Consider the following 18,661-nt stretch of genomic DNA (forward strand, 5'->3'; position numbering starts at 1 on the left):
CCGTGGCTCCCGGCCTCTTGCGGGTCGTTTCACGGAAAAACGGGAAAGGTGACTGTTTGAGGTCGCTTTGCTTTTGTTTTTTCCCGACGGCAGACTTTGTTCGCTGAAGCATGAGGTCCCTTTCGAGGCCGTCGCCTGGAGGACAGCTGTTTTCATGACAGTGTTTTCACTCGCTGTTATCATTTTGAGGTCATTCGACTGGAGTTTTTACTGCTCCAAGGTCAACTTTTTCTCCGGATTCCAGTTTTTAGGGCAGTTTACGGTAAGCTTTGAAAACTGTTATGCTAGATGCCTACCTAATGGTAAAGCGTATCTTAGAACGTTGGGGAAGTTTGACTTTGGCTTTTTCCCACAGCTCATACTTTTAAGTGTGTTCAGTTGTGCACGTAGGCTTCCAGTCGACAACTACAGCAGATGATATTTTATGTATCCAGGCATGAAATTAAAGCAATTAAATATCAGTAAACTCGAGCAGGATGTTTTGAAGTTACTGCTTTAAGGACATACCAAGAGGAATCCCAAAGCTGGCTGCTTAGTTCAAGTGCAGTAAAAGGAAAGATAATATTGTATTGTCCTCGTTTTAGATGAGGAGGAGGGCTGGGTAATGCAATAGGGACGGAAGTTAGGGCATCTTCCCTTCTAGGAAAACTTTAGGAATGTGGCATGTCCATAGATGGCTTAGAACAAGTGTAGTCCTTTCTGGAAAAGAGAGACTGGGCGGTAGATTACATCTGGAGGAATCTTCCCCTGGATTGTGTTACTGTTGCACCCACAGCAAAGCTCTATTCCTGCACTTAGTACTGTATCAGAGTGGGTAGGGATTGTCAGCTTTCTGAGGGGAGCCACCTTATTTATTGTTGCTTCACACAGCCAGGCAGAGTGTCTTTCACCGTTTGTTTTTGATAATGATTGTTGCATGAATGATCTTTGCTTGATATCTGGATTTTCTTAGATGTGATTCTTTCTAAGTGGAGATAACCCTTAAAGAGATGGTATACATTTTGATGTGGTATTATATATTTTTAAGTGAATGAGTAACTTAGTAACTACAAGACTAGATGTGGGGAGGCTACTTGGAAGACTTGTGTAGGAATTTATTTTATTTTATTTTTTATTAATTTATTGTTTTTGCTGTGTTGGGTCTTCATTTCTGTGTGTGAGCTTTCTCTAGTTGTGGCAAGCAGGGGCCACTCTTCATCGCGGTGCACGGGCCTCTCACTATCGCAGCCTCTCTTGTTGCGGAGCACAAGCTCCAGATACGCCGGCTTAGTAGTTGTGGCTTACGGGCCTAGTTGTTCCGCGGCATGTGGGATCTTCCCAGACCAGGGCTCGAACCTGTGTCCCCTGCATTGGCAGGCAGATTCTCAACCACTGCACCACCGGGGAAGCCCTATTTCATTTTTTAAAAATATTTATTTATTTATATATTTAGCTTCACCGGGTCATAGTTGCAGCATGCGGGATCTAGTTCCCTGACCAGGGATCAAACCCGGGCCTCCTGCATTTAGAGTGCAGAGTCTTAGCCACTGGACCACCAGGGAAGTCCCCTGTGCAGGAGTTTAAAGATTGATGGAAAGATAGGCAAAGTTTCTGCTCTTAGGGAGAAATCTTTTTAGTGGAAGAAGACAGACAAATACAAAAACAGACAGTGATCAGTGCTGGCAGAAATAAAAATGACCATGGACTCTAGGGTACATTTGACTTCACGATAAGGGATCAACTCTCTTAGAAGGTGAGCTTTGAATTGAGGTGAATGTCAGGAAGGAGCTAGCTGTACAGACATCTAGAATAGTATTCTAGGCCCCGAGGTGGGGATGGGCTTCAGTATTATAGGAACAGAAAAGCCGTTATGTGGTGAGTGAGGCTGGGGTGTGCAGATGAGGTGGCTCACTGAAGTTTTCAGGAAGAGTATGGTACTTGGCTTATGGTTTACGATCCCTTTGATTGCCATGTGGAGAATTAATTGTAGAGTGGCAAGAATTGGACTGTGAAGACTGGTTAGGAGGTTTTTCAGTAGGGTAGGATGGTAGTAGAGTCAGAAAGATGTAGAATGACTCAGGGATTGTTTTAGACAAGGCCTGTTTTGCCTTTAGGAATAGACTCCACTAGATGTGTTTTGATTGGCAACAGTGTTTTTACTGTGTTTAGATGGGTTCAGGTGGAGTCTGTATTTTCCTGTTGTCTGACGGTGCGTGTTCCTGAAGGCATTTGAGTTTGAGATTTGTCTGTATAAGATGTGCACTGTGTGACGGAGCTGAGGTCAGGATCCTGGGTGTCTCTAACATGGAAGGGGAGGCTGTCAGGTGAGATGCTTGGCTGTGAAAAGGAGGTGAGAAGGTGGTGCAGGGGTGCAAAGGAAGGGTGGGGATAGGTTTTCCACCTCCTGTGTCCTGGTGTGAGAGAGTTTGAAAGTGTTTGTAGAAATCGAGAAGAGGAAATGTAGATAGTTAGACATGTCAAAGAGAGGAAAACACTGGGCTGTGGTCTGAGAGGATGGTGCTTACGTGATAGCTGGTGATAAGTTTGCTGGGTTTGACCCAGTTTGAAAATCTTCATTCATTCAGCAAATTTATTGAGGGTCTACTCTGTGCAAGGCACTGCTCTAGATTCACTGGTAAAACAGGTCAAGTCCCTGCCCTCATGGCACTTAAATTCTAACGTGGTGTGGGGAATATAGTTAAACTGGTGAACTATATAGCACTACAGAAAAAAGGAAGCAGGGCAAGGAGATTGGCATGCCGAGCCTGACTGTACACGCTGGTGGGAAAGTGGACATTTACACAAAGACCTGAAAGAATTGAAGGCACAGGAGCCTCCGTGGGTTCCAGGGACGGCAGCAAGGTCAGAGTGGCTGGGGTGGAAGGCGCAAAGGAGAGGAGCAGGAGGTCCCAGGTCAGAGTTACTCAGTCCCCCGTTGCCAGCAAGACTGACTTTCTCAGTGCGATGGGAAGCCAGTGGAGTGTTCTGAGCTAAGCAGTGAGTGTTTGGCGTGTTTGACTGGGTAACCTGAGTGTGTGGAGGGTAGTCTGGGGAGGAAGATAGAGGGTCTTGCAGGGAGGGTCCCGGTCGGAGAGGGTGTGTCTTGACCATGGCGGTAGCAACCAGGAGTCGTGAGAAATGGCAGGTTCTGGTTATATGGTTGTGGTGTAGCCATTGGGATTTGCTGAGGGATTGCACACCGATGGTTTGATCTGAGCAACTAGAGAATGGACTTGTCGTTTTCTCTGTGGGGAAGATTGAAGAGCAGGCTTTTCTTGAGGGGGTTGCAGTGAGATGGAATCAAGATTGATGTTTTAGGTGCTTGTTAGATACCTAAGTGAAAATGTCAGGTAGGTAGTTGAACATCTGAGGTTCAGGGGAGAGACCCAGGCTGGAATACAAGTTTCATATGGGATTTAAAACTTTCAAACTGAGGGCACTCATCCAGAGAGGCTGGGTAGATGGAGGAGACCCAGGAGCCAGCCCTGGAGCCCTCGCTGTGTGGAGGTCCAGGAGAGAAGGAGGAGGAAGAGCCGACAGCGGTGCTTTGGAAACCAGGTGAAGAAAGTACTTCTGTGAAGGAGGAGTATGAATTCGATTCTGTTAGGTCCAAGACAAGGAGGACTGAAAATTGACCGTGGGGTTATGGGTTTGGCAACAGGGAGATCAGTGGTGATGTTGACAAGCCCTTGGTGGGGCGGTGGGACGGAAGCCAGCTGGGAGTGGGCTTGGATGAGGGGTGGAGCTGGGTGGCCGGTAGTGACTCGTATTGGAGGTCTGGGTGGTAGAGGTAGTGCGGATATAGGTGGCGGTAGCTGTGGGGGGTTTGCAGGGCTGAGGTCAAGGAAGGCTTCTTGTGCTCATGGGGAGGACTGCCCCGAGAGATGCAGCAGTGTCGAGGAGGCGAGGTGGGTGTTGGAATGGGAGGGCTTGGCTTCTACCAGAAGTGTGGATCCTTCATCTGTGATCAGGTAAGTTTAGTAGGTTTCTAGTGGTCTTAAGGCTTTTCCTACTTTGTAGAGTAAATTAGCCCATAATGTCTAAACTCACACGTCAGTGATTTGCCACTGACCCCAGCACAGTCCTGCATTGTTGTCCGTCTCATCAGTAGTGGCAGCTCTTAGAATATCTGTCCAGGCGCTAAGCCCTCTCCCTTCTTCTGCTTTCAGCTGATGGGATCAGGCCAGACTTCCTAATACACCATTTAAGACTTGTAGGATCTGGCTCTGTGGTTTTACTCACCCGTTGCCCGAATATGGTGGAGCACCTGCTATGGCCACCACACCCTCAGCACTTAGAGCAGAGTTTGGAGTCATACCTGGGCGCGAATCTTACTAATTGCACAAACTTGGGTCAGTTTAGCTAGTTTAGTCTCTGAGTTTGTTTCTTCTTTTGTAAAATGAGGATAAGTGAGTTAAGGTAGTAGGTATGCAATAAATTTTAATTTTCCACCATTGCTTATGTTTATTTGTCACCTTTAAAAGCCCTCTTATCTCATACTTTGCCTGAAATGTCCTGCTCATTCTTCAAGGTATAGGGCCAATATTCTCTCATTTCTTGAGTCTTTCCTGATTTAATTATTTTCTTCACTGAATTCCACACAGCCCTTACATGATAAGCACTCTGAAATATTTTTAAAATTGAGTAATGTGTCCTGAGTTCTGAGATCAGGGTCCATTGAATGAGTGGCCAGCATGCACTGTAGGTTCTCTATTAGTGGTACAGACTGTGCCAGTGTTTTCCAGACTTAGCCTTTGTGCTCCACTTTTACCATTTTTGCCTTGTCCATATGCCAAATATACCTTATTTTGATCTTTATTTATTTATTTTTGGCTGCGTTGGGTCTTCTTTGCTACGTGTGGGCTTTCTCTAGTTGCGCAGGCGGGGGCTACTCTTCATCGTGGTGGCTTGTCTCCTTGTGGAGCACTGGCTCTAGGTGCGTGGGGTTTAGTAGTTGTGGCATGCAGGCTCAGTAGTTGTGGTACATGGGCTTAGTTGCTCCACGGCATGTGGGATCTTCCCAGACCAGGATTGAACCCTTGTCCCCTGTGTTGGCAGGCGGATTCTTAACTACTGTGCCACCAGTGAAGTCCCCAAATATACTTTATGTAACTTAAATTTTTTCTTTGAACAGACTCACTTTTTTTTTGGTGGTGTTGGCCGCACCACGCAGCTTGTGAGATCTTAGTTCCCTGGCCAGGGATTGAACCCGGGCCCTTGGCAGTGAAAGCACCGAGTCCTAACCACTGGACCACCAGGGAATGCTGTAGACTCACTTTATTTATTTGTTTGTTGAATTTTTTGGCTGCGTCAGGTTTTCGTTGCTGCGTGCAGGCTTTCTCTAGTTTCGGCGAGCAGGGGCTACTCTTCGTTGTGGTGCAGGGCTTCTCATTGCAGTGGCTTCTCTTGTTGTGTAGCATGGGCTCAGTAGTTGCAGCACTCGGGCTCAGTAGTTGTGGCATGTGGGCTTAGTTGCTTCAAGGCATGTGGGATCTTCCCCGGCCAGAGATTGAACTCATGTCCCATGCATTGACAGCCGGATTCTTAACAACTGCGCCATCAGGGAAGTCCCTAGATTCACTTTTTAAACCATTTACTCATCCTTAATCTTTGAAATCAGGGACTAGATTTTGCTAGTTCTATTTATTCTATTCCCTGTTAGAATGTGTGCCCAGCTTGTATGACGTCCAGAAATTGTCTGTATATGCCATTAGTGTTGTGCCTTCTTCGATTCTTTATTCGATAAATTCAGAATCCAAGAGTAAATTAAGCTGTTGTTTCATTATTATGTTAATTATAAGAAGATAGTTTGATGTTTATATTCTCAGCTATAGTATCCCCTCTTAGAGCTGTTCCAAAAAAAGGATTTTATCAATTTTCTAAGATTTATGGGACTTGTACTCTTAATCGTTTGAAAAAGTTTTATGGTAATATATGATTTATAAGAATACTTTTATTGTTGCAGTGAGATGGAAGATTTTCGAGGTATAGCTGATGAGTCATTTCCAAGCTTTTTAACCAATTCATTACTTGGTGGTAATAGTGAGATTTTGGAAAATGTCACTCTTTCTTCCAATCTTGGCTTGCCTGTTGCTGTTTCAACGCTTGCTAGAAATAGATCCAGCACTGATAACAGGTAAGAATTGTTTGAACAGATGATTTTTTTTAGATTCTTAAAGCCTACTATATACTGATACTTCTGTGAAATTTTTCAGCCAAGCTTGAGCTTTAGCTTTATCTGAGGCAGATGACCCTTTATATAAAATCAGCATAGAAGATAAAACCATCTCTTTCCTGTTCAGTCGCTTATCAGTGGTGGGTGGGTAGGTTTGGGATTGAACGCCAGTGACCTTTTGGCTTACCAATGGTCTTTCTGTCCGTGGTATATTGGCTTTTATTAGTTCAGACTCCTGGTGGCTGGTGATTTGAGCTACACCCCCAAATGTGATGTGTATAGTTCACTCATCTTGTGTAACTTGTAAAGTTTACCTATGCCTGAATATCTAACCACTTTCCCGTCCTCCTAACCTAAACATTCTGTATGGAGCACCATCTTTCCCTTTGGAATGAAGGGGTTGGATTAACTCTTTAAAAACTTTTGGCTTTAAGATTTCCACAACTCTCTTGTTTAATACACACATTCTGCTGCTGCACAGGTTTTCAGTGCTTTGCATATAAGGTGATGGTTTTGAACATTGGGGACCCTATTTGTTTTTACCCCCTGGTGGTTGGTTTTACAGTCATACAGTCCTATGTCATGGTGAATTTTAAATGTGTATAATTTAGTTATTAACAATTAAAACAAAATTTTTGTGTGTAGGAATTCTGATGTCCAGGCGTCTTATTTAGTGGAAGGGAAGTTTTCAATTCCATCAGAGTCGTCTCCCAGTAGCCAGAGTGAAGCTGAACCAAGAGAGAGGTTACAGCTTGTCTTCCCGGATGATGAGTGAGTTCTTACTTCATCTTGCTTTCACTGTGTTAAGAGCGAGTCTCACGTAGTCTTGTGGAAAATGAACACGTGATTGTGTCTCTGATCGTTTATAAGAATTTTAACAGTTTTCTTTGTATGATATTAATCGCAAACAGTTTTAGTCTTTCAAAATCTTTTTCTGATTCCAAGAGTAATACATGCTCATTGAAAAAATTATAAAATACAAGCAATTATAAGGCAGACAACAAAGCCCTGTCATCCCAGTAAGACATTGATTATCTTTTTATTTAGTCTGCTAGACTATTTTCTATGCACATGTACATATGTATTAATTTTTTAACAATAATAGGATTAAACTGTACATACTGTTTATAACTTTTAAAAATTAATGATTGTGTCATCTTTCCATTACAATTAATGTAGGTATGTATCATAATGTTAATGGCTGCACCATGTTAGGCACTTAGATGATTGGAATGTTACTATTACAAATTTAGTGAACTTCCTTATTTATACATACATTTTGCATCTAGTAGGTTATTTTATTCAGATAAAATCCTAGGATCAAAATAGCTGAGTTAAGAATATTTAATTTTAAACACCACTGCGGATTACCACATTGCTCTTTGGAAGGTTTGTACCAGTTTGCATTCCCGTTAGAAGATGTGCATGAGAATGCCTGCTTCTCTGAGCCCTCCCTGACATTTGGTGGTGTTATTTTGTATCCTCAATTTTTAATTAATTAATTAATTAATTTCTTCCTTTTCTTTCTTTCTTCCTTTCTTCCTCCTTCCCTCCCTCCCTCCCTCCCTCTCTCCCTCCTTCCTTCATTGGGTCCTTGTTGCTGGGCTTTCTTTAGTTTCAGCGAGTGGGGGCTACTCTTCTTTGTGGTGCATGGGCTTCTCATTGTGGTGGCTTCTCTTGTTGCGGAGCATGGGCTCTAGGTGCACGGACTTCAGTAGTTGTGGTTCGCGGGCTCTAAAGCACAGCCTCAGTAGTTGTGGCACACGGACTTAGTTGCTCTGCGGCATGTGGGATCTTCCCCAACCAGGGCTCAAACCCATGTCTCTTGCATTAACAGGCAGATTCTTAACCACTATGCCACCAGGGAAGCCCCTGATCCTCAATTTTAGAAGTAAAAGAATTTATACACATGCCTAAGTGAATAGAAGAAAGTCTGGAAGGCTTTACACCAAAATGTAAATGGTGGTTATGTCTCGATGGCGGTATTACAGGCAGTCTTAAAGTATTCTGTTTGAATTCATAATCGAGGATTTATGGGATCGAACATAATTTAATGTTTATTCATTACTTATATTTTTGTTGTGAATTACCTCTTGATGACGTTTAGATATAAGCACTTTCTGTATGTTAAAGTTGTTAACTCTGTGTATTCATTTTCTCAACGTGTGTTTTTTGTTTTCGTTTTATTTATTTTTAACATCTTTATTGGAGTATAATTGCTTTACAGTGTTGTGTTAGTTTCTGCTGTATAACAAAATGAATCAGCTATATGCATATGTATATCCCCATATCCCCTCCCTCTTGCATCTCCCTCCCACCCTCTTATCCCACCCCTCTAGGTGGTCGTGAAGTACCAAGCTGATCTCCTTGAGCCATGCAGCTGCTTCCTACTAGCTAGCTATTTTACATTTGGTAGTGTATATATGTCAGTGCTACTCTCTCACTTCGTCCCAGCTTACCCTTCCCTCTCCCCATGTCCTCAAGTCCAGTCTCTACATCTGTGTCTTTATTCCTGTCCTGCCCCTAGGTTCATTAGAACCTTTTTTTTTTTTTTTAGATTCCGTATATATGTGTTAGCATACGGTATTTGTTTTTCTCTTTCTGACTTACTTCACTCTGTATGACAGACTCTAGGTCCATCCACCTCACTACAAGTAACTCAGTTTTGTTTCTTTTTATGGCTGAGTAATATTCCATTGTGTATATGTGCCACATCTTCTTTATCCATTCGTCTGTCGATGGACACTTAGGTTGCTTCCATGTCCTGGCTATTGTAGATAGAGCTGCAGTGAACGTTGTGGTACATGACTCTTTTTGAATTATGGTTTTCTCAGGATATATGCCCAGTAATGGGATTTCTGGGTCATATGGTAGTTTTATTTTTAGTTTTTTAAGGAACTTCCATACTGTTCTTCATAATGGCTGTATCAATTTACATTCCCACCAACAGTGCAAGAGGGTTCACACCCTCTCCAGCATTTATTGTTTGTAGATTTTTTGATGATGGCCATTTTGACTGGTGTGAGGTAATACCTCATTGTAGTTTTGATTTGCATTTGTCTGATGATTAGTGATGTTGAGCATCCTTTCATGTGTTTGTTGGCAATCTGTATATCTTCATTGGAGAAATGTCTGTTTAGGTCTTCTGTCCATTTTTGGATTGGGTTGTTGGTTTTTTTTGATATTGAGCTGCATGTATATTTTGGAGATTAACCTTTTGTCAGTTGCTTCATTTGCCAATATTTTCTCCCATTCTGAGGGCTGTCTTTTTGTCTTGCTTATGGTCTCCTTTGCTTTAGGTCTTTAATCCATTTGGAGTTTATTTTTGTGTATGGTGTTAGGGAGTGTTCTAATTTCATTCTTTTACATGTAGCTGTCCAGTTTTCCCAGCACCACTTATTGAGGGGGCTGTCTTTTCTCCATTGTCTATTCTTGCCTCCTTTATCAAAGATAAGGTGACCATAGGTGCGTGGGTTTATCTCTGGGCTTTCTGTCCTGTTCCATTGATCTTTATTTCTGTTTTTGTGCCAGTACCATACTGTCTTGATTACTGTAGCTTTGTAGTATAGTCTGAAGTCCGGGAGCCTGATTCTTCCAGTTCTGTTTTTCTTTCTCAAGATTGTTTTGGCTATTCGGGGCCTTTGTGTTTCCATGCAAATTGTGCAATTTTTTTGTTCTAGTTCTGTGAAAAATGCCATTGGTGGTTTGATAGGGATTGCATTGAATCTGTAGATTGTTTTGGGTAATATAGTCATTTTCACAATGTTGATTCTTCCAATCCAAGGGCATAGTATAACTCTCCATCTGTTTGTATCATCTTTAATTTCTTTCATCAGTGTCTTATAGTTTTCTGTGTACAGGTCTTTTGTCTCCTTAGGTAGGTTTATTCCTAGGTGTTTTATTCTTTTTGTTGCAGTGGTAAATGGGAGTGTTTCCTTAATTTCACTTTCAGATTTTTCATCATTAGTGTGTAAGAATGCAGGAGATTTCTGTGCATTAATTTTGCATCCTGCTACTCTACCAAATTAATTGATTAGTAGTTTTCTGGTAGCATCTGTAGGGTTCTTTGTGTATAGTATTACGTCATCTGCAGTGACAGTTTTACTTCTTCTTTTCCAATTTGTATTCCTTGTTTTTCTTTTTCTTCTCTGATTGCTGTGGCTAAAACTTCCAAAACTATGTTGAATTACAGTGGTGAGAGTGGCAACCTTGTCTTGTTCCTGATCTTAGAGGAAATGGTTTTAGTTTTTCACCATTGAGAATGATGTTGGCTGTGGGTTTGTCATATATGACCCTTATTATGTTGAGGTAGGTTCCCTCTATGCCTAATTTCTGGAAAGTTTTTATCATAAATGGGTATTGAATTTTGTCAAAAGCTCTTTCCTGATCTGTTGAGATCATCATATGGTTTTTATCCTTCAATTTGTTAATATGGTGTATCACATTGATTGACTTGCATATATTGAAGAATCCTTGCATTCCTGGGATAAACCCCACTTGATCATGGTGTATGATCCTTTTAATGTGCTGTTGGATTCTGTTTGCTAGTATTTTGTTCAGGACTTTTGCATCTATGTTCATCAGCGATATTGGCCTGTAGTTTTCTTTTTTGTGAGATCTTCATCTGGTTTTGGTATCAGGGTGATGGTGGCCTCGTATAATGAGTTTGGGAGTGTTCCTCCCTTTGCTGTATTTTGGAAGAGTTTGGGAAGCATAGGTGTTAGCTTTTCTCTAAAAGTTTGATAGAATTCGCCTGTGGAGCCATCTGGTCCTGGGCTTTTGTTTGTTAGAAGATTGTTAATCACAGTTTCAATTTCAGTCAACATGTGTTTTTGACTGAGTGCCTGCTGTGTGCCAGCTACCTCTCCAAGGGCTTGGGAAATAGCAGTGGACAAAACAGACATTACACAAAAAGACACCAAAATACACCAGTTTTACAGTATATTAGAAGAGAAAAAGTGATAGGAAAAAACAGAACATGATAAGGAGGGAAGTTAGGAGGGATGAAAGGTGTTGTCATTGTGAGTCTCCTTGAGGAGGTGTGAGTTCAGAGCAGAGACTTGAAGGAGATAGTCAGCCCAGTTGGCCTCAGGAGGAGGAGGGTGCAGCAGCGGGAGGGCACTGAGTGAGAGCATCCCTGGTGTGTCCATGAGCAGGAAGGAGCATGGGGTGGGCAAAGCTTCTGACTCGGGGTGAGGTGGGAAACGCACCAAGGGTTCCATCTCAACTCTGATATGATTAGCCCCCTCTGGCTACCAGTGAAGAATAGACTGCTGGGAAGCAAGACTGTAAGCATGATGACCACTTGGGAAGGCGGGTTCTCAAGGGGCCGGTAGGTGGAGGAGAGGAGGAGAGAGGAGAGGAGAGGAGAGGAGTGGAGGAACAGAGATCAGAGGTGGGGAGCACACAGCCTGGCGGGCAGGCTGGGGTCTTTGGTAAGTGCCAGGTGTTCAGTGTGGTGTTCTTGGCCACTCCACTCTGCACAGGCGTTTCTTAGGCCTTAATCTGGAGAAGAGCCTTCTTCCTGGGTGCACAGGGTCGTGTTGGCACTGCTGATGTACGTGGGTGGGTTGGGGAGCAGAAGTGGAGGGCTGTCTGGGATGGTTGCCTGAAAGACTTTTGCTTAAGATTTAATTTGAAAAATGTTGATGGGCCAGTAAAAACAATGATAGCTGTAGGTTTGAGGAAGTCGAGTTTTGAGGGGGAGTGATGGTGGTGGTTAATTTAGAGTGCCCTCAACTGTCTCTGTTGTCCTAAAGTTTTAATGGTCACACTACATGTCTTTCGAGGGGTGGGGAGTGGCAGGGGGAGGTTTAAGATATGAAAATTAACCAAATGTCCTGACTTCTTTATTTCATTTTACCATCTTGCTTCCCCCACCACCACCCCTTTTCTTAAAAATATGTTACATAGAGACCTTTATTGTCTTTTTGTTTCCTCATATTCTCATTTTATTTATTTATTTGCGATATAATTGACATGTAACATTATATTAGTTTTAGGTGTACAGCTTAATTTGATGTTGGTATACATTTGGGAAATGTCACCACCATATGTCTCGTTAACATGTCACCTTACGGAGTTACAAAAAAATTTTTTTTCTTGTGAGGAGAGCTTTTAAGATCTACTCTCTTAGCAACTTTCAAATGTACAATACAGTATTAACTGCAGTCACCATGCTGTACATTACATCCTTCAGGACTTATTTTATAACTGGAAGTTTATACCTTTTTTCCCCCTTTACCCATTTCTCCCCCCACCCCTGCCTCTGGGAACCACCAGTTCGCTCTCTGTATCTATGAGCTTGGTTTTTTTGTTTGTGTGTTTTTAGATTCCACTTATAAACAAGATCGTACAGTATCTATCTTTCTCTGTCTGACTTACTTCACTAAGCTTAATACCCTCTAGATTCATCTGTTGTGAATGACAAGATTTCATTTTTTTTGTGGCCAAGTGCTATTCCATTGTGTGTGTGTACACACACACACACACACACACACACACACACACTACATTTTCCTTGTTCATCTGTTGATGGGCACTTAGGTTGCTTCCATATCTTGGCAATTGTAAATAGTGCTCCAGTGAACATAGAGGTGCATGTATCTTTTCCAGTTAGTGTTTTCATTTTTGGATAAATACCCAGGAGTGGAATTGCTGTATCATATAGTAGTTCTATTTTTAATTTTTTGAGGAACCTTCTTGCTGTTTTCTATAGCAGCTGCACCAATTTACATTCTCACAACAGTGTAGGAGGGTTCCCTTTTCTCCACATCCTCATCAACACTTGCTGTTTGTTGTCTTTTTGATGATAGCCATTTTGACAGGTGTGAGGTGATACTCATTGTGGTTTTATTTATTTATTTATTTTTAATTATTTATCTATTGGCTGCGTCGGGTCTTCTTTGCTGTGCACGGGCTTTTTCTCTAGTTGCGGCGAGCGGGGGCTACTCTTCGTTGTGGCGCACGGGCTTCTTATTTTGGTGACTTCTCTTGTTGCAGAGCACGGGCTCTAGAGTGCAGGCTCAGTAGTTGTGGCTCCCAGGCTTAGTTGCTCCGCAGCATGTGGGATCTTCCCAGACCAGGGCTCGAACTCGTGTCCCCTGCATTGGCAGGCAGATTCTTAACCATTGTGCCACCAGGGTAGTCCGTCATTGTGGTTTTGATTTGCATTTCCCTGGTGATTAGCAGTGTTGAGCATCTTTTCATGTACCTGTTGGCCAGCTCCATGTCTTTGGAAAAATGTCTATTCAGGTCTTTAGCCCATTTTTTAATCAGGTTGTTTGTGTTTTTGCTATTGAGTTGTATGAGTTCTTTGTATATTTTGGAAGTTAGTCCCTTATTAGGTATATGACTGACAGATATCTTCTCCCATTCAGTAGGCTGCCTTTTCATCCTGTCGTTTCCTTTGCTGTGTACCACCCCACCACACCTCTTTTTCTGTTTCCTCTACCACGTGACTTTGTATCCATTTATAGCCTTTCCACCCGCCCCTGGCTTTTGTCTTTTGTTTTTTTAAAAAAATTAATTTATTTATTTTATTTTTGGATGCGTTGGGTCTTCAGTTGCTTTGCGCGGGCTTCCTCTAGTTGCGGCGAGCAGGGGCTACTCTTCATTGCGGTGCGCGGGCTTCTCATTGCAGTGGCTTTTCTTATTGCGGAGCATGGGCTGTAGGCGCACGGGCTCAGTAGTTGTGGCTCGCAGGTGCTATAGCACAGGCTCAGTAGTTGTGGCACATGGATTCAGTAGTTGTGGCTCACGCACTCTAGAGCACAGGCTCAGTAGTTGTGGCACACGGGCTTAGTTATTGTGCGGCATGTGGCATCTTCCTGGGCCTGGGCTTGAACCTGTGTCCCCTGCGTTGGCAGGCGGATTCTTAACCACTGCGCCACCAGGGAAGTCCCCTCTGCCCTCTGTTTTACTTACTTCTGTTTGATTGGGGTGAAGCTTTCCTATACCTGCCTGCATATGCACCTTTGGATTAAGTGATTGACTCTCTGTGTATTACAGCCGCAATAAAGAGGTGGAGAAACTGGGAGGAAAGTTAGAGTTTGCCTCAGGGGCAGAGGGTTAGGACTTGGAGTCTGTGTAAGAGCCATTTTCATTTAATTCATCCTGGCCAGATTGAAGTCTGGCCCTGGGTTTGTCACATGATGAATTTGTTGCATTTAGCAGCTTTTTCCTGAAGTTCCATCTGCTGGTGAAATGGCTGTGGTGAGCGGGGACAGACTCAAGAGCTTTTGCAGTAGGTTGGGTGGAAAGTTGCCTTTAAGGAAGAACCTTTCCATCCATAGAAACAACAGAGGCAAATGGAAGATGATGATAGAACAGTGGCAGGGGCTAAAGTACAGCTTCAAAGCGTTTGTAGTTCCGAGCAGTAGCTATTTGGCAAATATACAGTAGTATCCTTTAAGTCTGTCTTGTTTTTTGAAAAGCCGAGGTTTTCTCTAGATGTGGTAGATTCACAGATACTTACTTGGGAAAGAAGAAAACTCTGCCTCTTATCACTTGAGAGGCAGAGTAGCAATATATTTGCCTCTTATCACTTGAGAGGCAGAGTAGCAATATATTTGACTTCGGTAGATGTACGTCACTGGACCCAAAATGATGGTATTGTTCGCAGGACGCCTGGCTGGTCCCAGAAATGTTTCTTTTCACTCTATCCATTTTTTCTTTTTAAGAAATAACTGATTAAAGGATATTTTATAGATACACCTAAGATAACTAATATTTCATTATTATTCTGTTTCCTAATTTAAAAGTTCTATCTCTAAGAAAAAGAATCAGACAGAAGGTCGACATTTGTCAGGTGCTGTCCTCAAAGAGTCAGCTTTTCAAAGTGATAGAGGAAGAACGGAAGAGGAGCATGTTAGAGCTGCAAAACCTTTTCAGAGCCAAGATCCTTCTGATGGGATTTCACCACTGGAGCAGGAGCGAGGTACTAAACTATTAGAAATCATTCCTTATTGTATATATTTTAATTTCCTTTTTAAAAATCTTTTTATAATTGAAGTATAGTTGATGTACAAAATTACAGAAGTTACAGGTGTGTAGTATGGTGATTCACAATTTTTAAAGGTTATACTCCATTTATTATAAAATATTATAAATATTGGCTATATTCCCCATGTTGTACAATATATTTTTGTAGCTTATTTTATACCTAATAGTTTGTTCCTCTTAATCCCCTACTCCTGTAATGCCCCTCCCCTTCCTCTCTCCCCACCGGTAACCACTAGTTTTTTTCTCTTTGTCTGTGAGTCTGCTTCTTTTTTGTTATATTCATTAGTTTGTTGTATTTTTTAGATTCCACATATAAGTGATATCGTACAGTTTTAATCTCCTTTCTTGTTTTTTGGTCTTTGGACCAGTGTTTATCTTAAACTATGATACTATAAACTGAAAATGCTTTGGTTTGGCACTTACCTATTAATACCATGTTTATAATACTTTTATAGGGAAGGATCTCTTAATCAATCTCTTAATTATCCATACTGATTAAGCTGAAATCTCCTTTCCTGTGGAAACCATGCTGTCTGATGGTCACAGCACACTTCATGTTCAAGACAAGGAGGCTGTTTCTAATACACCTGTCATATTTCCCCTACCAATTACTTTGTATTCTTGTCAGCAGTCATTTTTGTTCCTAAGTTAAAATTTTTACGGGATGTTTGTATTTCTCTTGATGAAAAATGTATATGTATGAAAGTAGACTAGATTAACTCCTCACACAAGAAATGAAAGAAAGTAAGACAAATTGGGCTTATTCAAAATTGAAAACTTCTGTGCTTCAAAAGACACTTTTGAGACAGTGAAAAGACAACCCAAAGATGGGAGAATATGTTTGCAAATCATATGTATATGATCAGGGAGCAGCATCCAGAATATGTACAGAAGTGTTATAGCTCAATAAAAAGACAAATAACCCAGTACTGTAAATGGCAGAGGCTGTTCAGTAGACATTTCTATAAAGAAGTTGTACAGATGGCCAATAGACACATGAGAAGATGCCCAACAGCTGTAATCATCAGGGAAATTCAAAACCAGGAGAGATCAATTCACACCCACTGGAATTACTAGAATCAAGGAGATGGGAAATAGCAAGTATTGGTTGGAAACTGTGACGCTCATCCATTGCTTGTCGGGATGCAAAATGGTGCTGCTGCTGTGGAAGATAGTTTGACGGTTCCTCAAAACATTAAACGTAGCATTACCCTATGACTCAGCAAGTCCTAGGCATACACCTAAGAGAAATGAAAACGTGTGTCAACACTAAAACTTGTGTACATGAATGTTCATAGCAGCATTAGTCAGAGTAGCCAGAAAGTGGAGACAACTCAGATCGCCATCAGCTGATATATGGATAAATAAAATGCAGTATGTCCATACAGTGGAGTGTTGTTCAGCCATAAAAAGGAGTGAAGTACTGATACCTGTTGTAATAGGATGACCCTTGAAAGCATGCTGAGTGAAAGAAGACAGACTCAGAAAGCCACATTTATCTGAAGGTGAATCCATTTATCCATTTATCTGAAGGTGAATCTGTAGGTACAGAACAGGCAAGTCCACTGAGACAAAGTAGATTAGTGGTGCTAGGGCCTGGGGGGCAGGGAGAATGGGGAGTAACTGTTTATGGGTACAGGATTTCTTTCTGGTATTATGAAAATATTGTGGAATTAGTGATAATGGTTGAACAGCTTTGTAAATATACTAAAACCCACTGAATTGTATACTTTAAAAGGGTGATTTTATGGTATGTAAGTTTTATATCAGTTAAAAAAAAACTTCCCCATATACCTCTCTCACAGTTTCAGTTAGTATAAGATTTGTCACACTTGCTTAATCTCTTCTGTTTTTCTATTACCTTTTTTCCTGATATTAAAAAATTCCAGACATCATTTTATTCCTACATATTTTAGCTTGCAAATATGGGCATTTGCCCGTAAAAATATGGGCATTTTCCTACATAACCATAGTGATGTTAATACTGTTAACCAACAATTCTGTTATTATCATATAGTACTCTGGCCCATATTCAGTTTACTAATTATCTTGGTTGGTTTGCTTGGATTGGGGTCCAAGGAGGGTTCCATTGTATTTTGCTCCATCTGTCGTGGTGTCTCTTAGGTCTGTCATTCTGGAGCTGTCCTGCTGTTTGGCATTGTCTGTTTGATCACTCATGGTGTCATTTTTCTTCTCTCTTCCCCACATCCTCTGTAAAGCAGAAGTTAGCTTTAAAGCCTTGTCAGATTCCTATTCAGGTGTTTTTGGCATATGTATATATGCCAAAACTATATATTTAACTATATATTCCCCACCCTAACAGGTTTTTAATTTAACTGACCAGTGATGGGCTTCTATACCATCATTTAAAAGTGCTCTATTCTATTAAAAGGGAAAAAATGTATAGTTCATTAATTTGCTATTTTTGAGTGTTATTGGGTATTTAGTTGATAAAATATTAATAATTTGGTCTTAGTTTTTGTTTTTGTTTACTTTAACAGACTCGCCTATTGATTTTTGTTCACGATCCTGGATGAATAAGGAGAACAAGGTAATCTTTTATATGTTATCAATTTCTAGTATTAGGAGAGTGAAAGTACCTACTTCACAAATATGAATGAAGTAGTATTAATATTACCTAGAAGTCTTCTATTTGTAAATAGGAGAAATCCACCTTACTGCTATGAGTAACCGGGAAGCTGACAGTAGGGCTGGTCTGGGGCTTCCTGTGTCTCCAGGGCTGTCTGCACCTCTGCTCTGCTTCACTCCACGCCGACTCCTCTGGAATGTTGGTTCCGTGGAGTGAGGGTTTCTCTTTGTTTAGTGTGTTGCATCCTGAGTGTCCAGCACATAGCTGACACTTGATAATCTGTTGAATGATAGGGAAGCTGAATTCATTTGTAGGCAACCCAAGTGTTGTGATCAAAAAAACAAGAACATGAAAAAAAAAAAAAGCACAATTCTAATGCGCTCACTTGGGTCCATCCTCCCCTCTGTAAATCACTGTGCCAACGGATGGGTTGGGATAAAACTCTGATTTATGAGGCTGGACCCTACGTCCACTTCTGTGTGTGTGTGCATGCGTGTGCATCAGTGCATATATGTGCATAGATAGAGGGATGTGACTGAAACCACCCACACCCCACCCCCCGGACCACATGAAGTGAAAAGAGAAGGGCTCCTCAGAGGACAGGCACTAAGCAGATAAGCAGTTTGTGTTCAACATAAACCGTCTCATGAGAGTTGTTTATAAAGTATGAACCAAGTATTGATACTTTTAAACTTAAAAAAAGGAAATGCAATTTTTATTTTATTTTACTTTCGTAAGAATTTTTAACATTATTTTGTAAAATGATTAAAAGAGGTCTAAAGTAAGAGTTGTTTCCGTGTGCCAGGGGTTGGCACACTCTAGCTCATTGCCCACATCCAACCTGCTGCCTGTTTTTGTGAAGTTTTATCGGAAAGTAGCCGTGTCCATTTGTTTCTTTATTGTTTATGGCTGCT

General features: G+C 41.5%; 1 protein-coding gene across 1 annotated transcript in view; it reads left to right on the forward strand.

Moving 5' to 3' along the window:
• The window catches only part of CEP192 (centrosomal protein 192), a 93,835-nt gene that overhangs the window by 261 nt on the left and 74,913 nt on the right, over window positions 1–18,661 (forward strand). Inside the window, exons 2-6 of the mRNA XM_060122059.1 lie at window positions 94–262; window positions 5,945–6,115; window positions 6,800–6,925; window positions 14,917–15,092; window positions 17,659–17,708. Coding sequence (XP_059978042.1) covers window positions 5,949–6,115; window positions 6,800–6,925; window positions 14,917–15,092; window positions 17,659–17,708 — 519 coding nt within the window. The 5' untranslated portion in view covers window positions 94–262; window positions 5,945–5,948. The remainder of the gene's footprint in view (window positions 1–93; window positions 263–5,944; window positions 6,116–6,799; window positions 6,926–14,916; window positions 15,093–17,658; window positions 17,709–18,661) is intronic.

The sequence above is a fragment of the Lagenorhynchus albirostris genome, chromosome 14 (assembly GCF_949774975.1).
Source record: "Lagenorhynchus albirostris chromosome 14, mLagAlb1.1, whole genome shotgun sequence".
In the NCBI taxonomy this organism is placed as follows: domain Eukaryota; kingdom Metazoa; phylum Chordata; class Mammalia; order Artiodactyla; family Delphinidae; genus Lagenorhynchus; species Lagenorhynchus albirostris.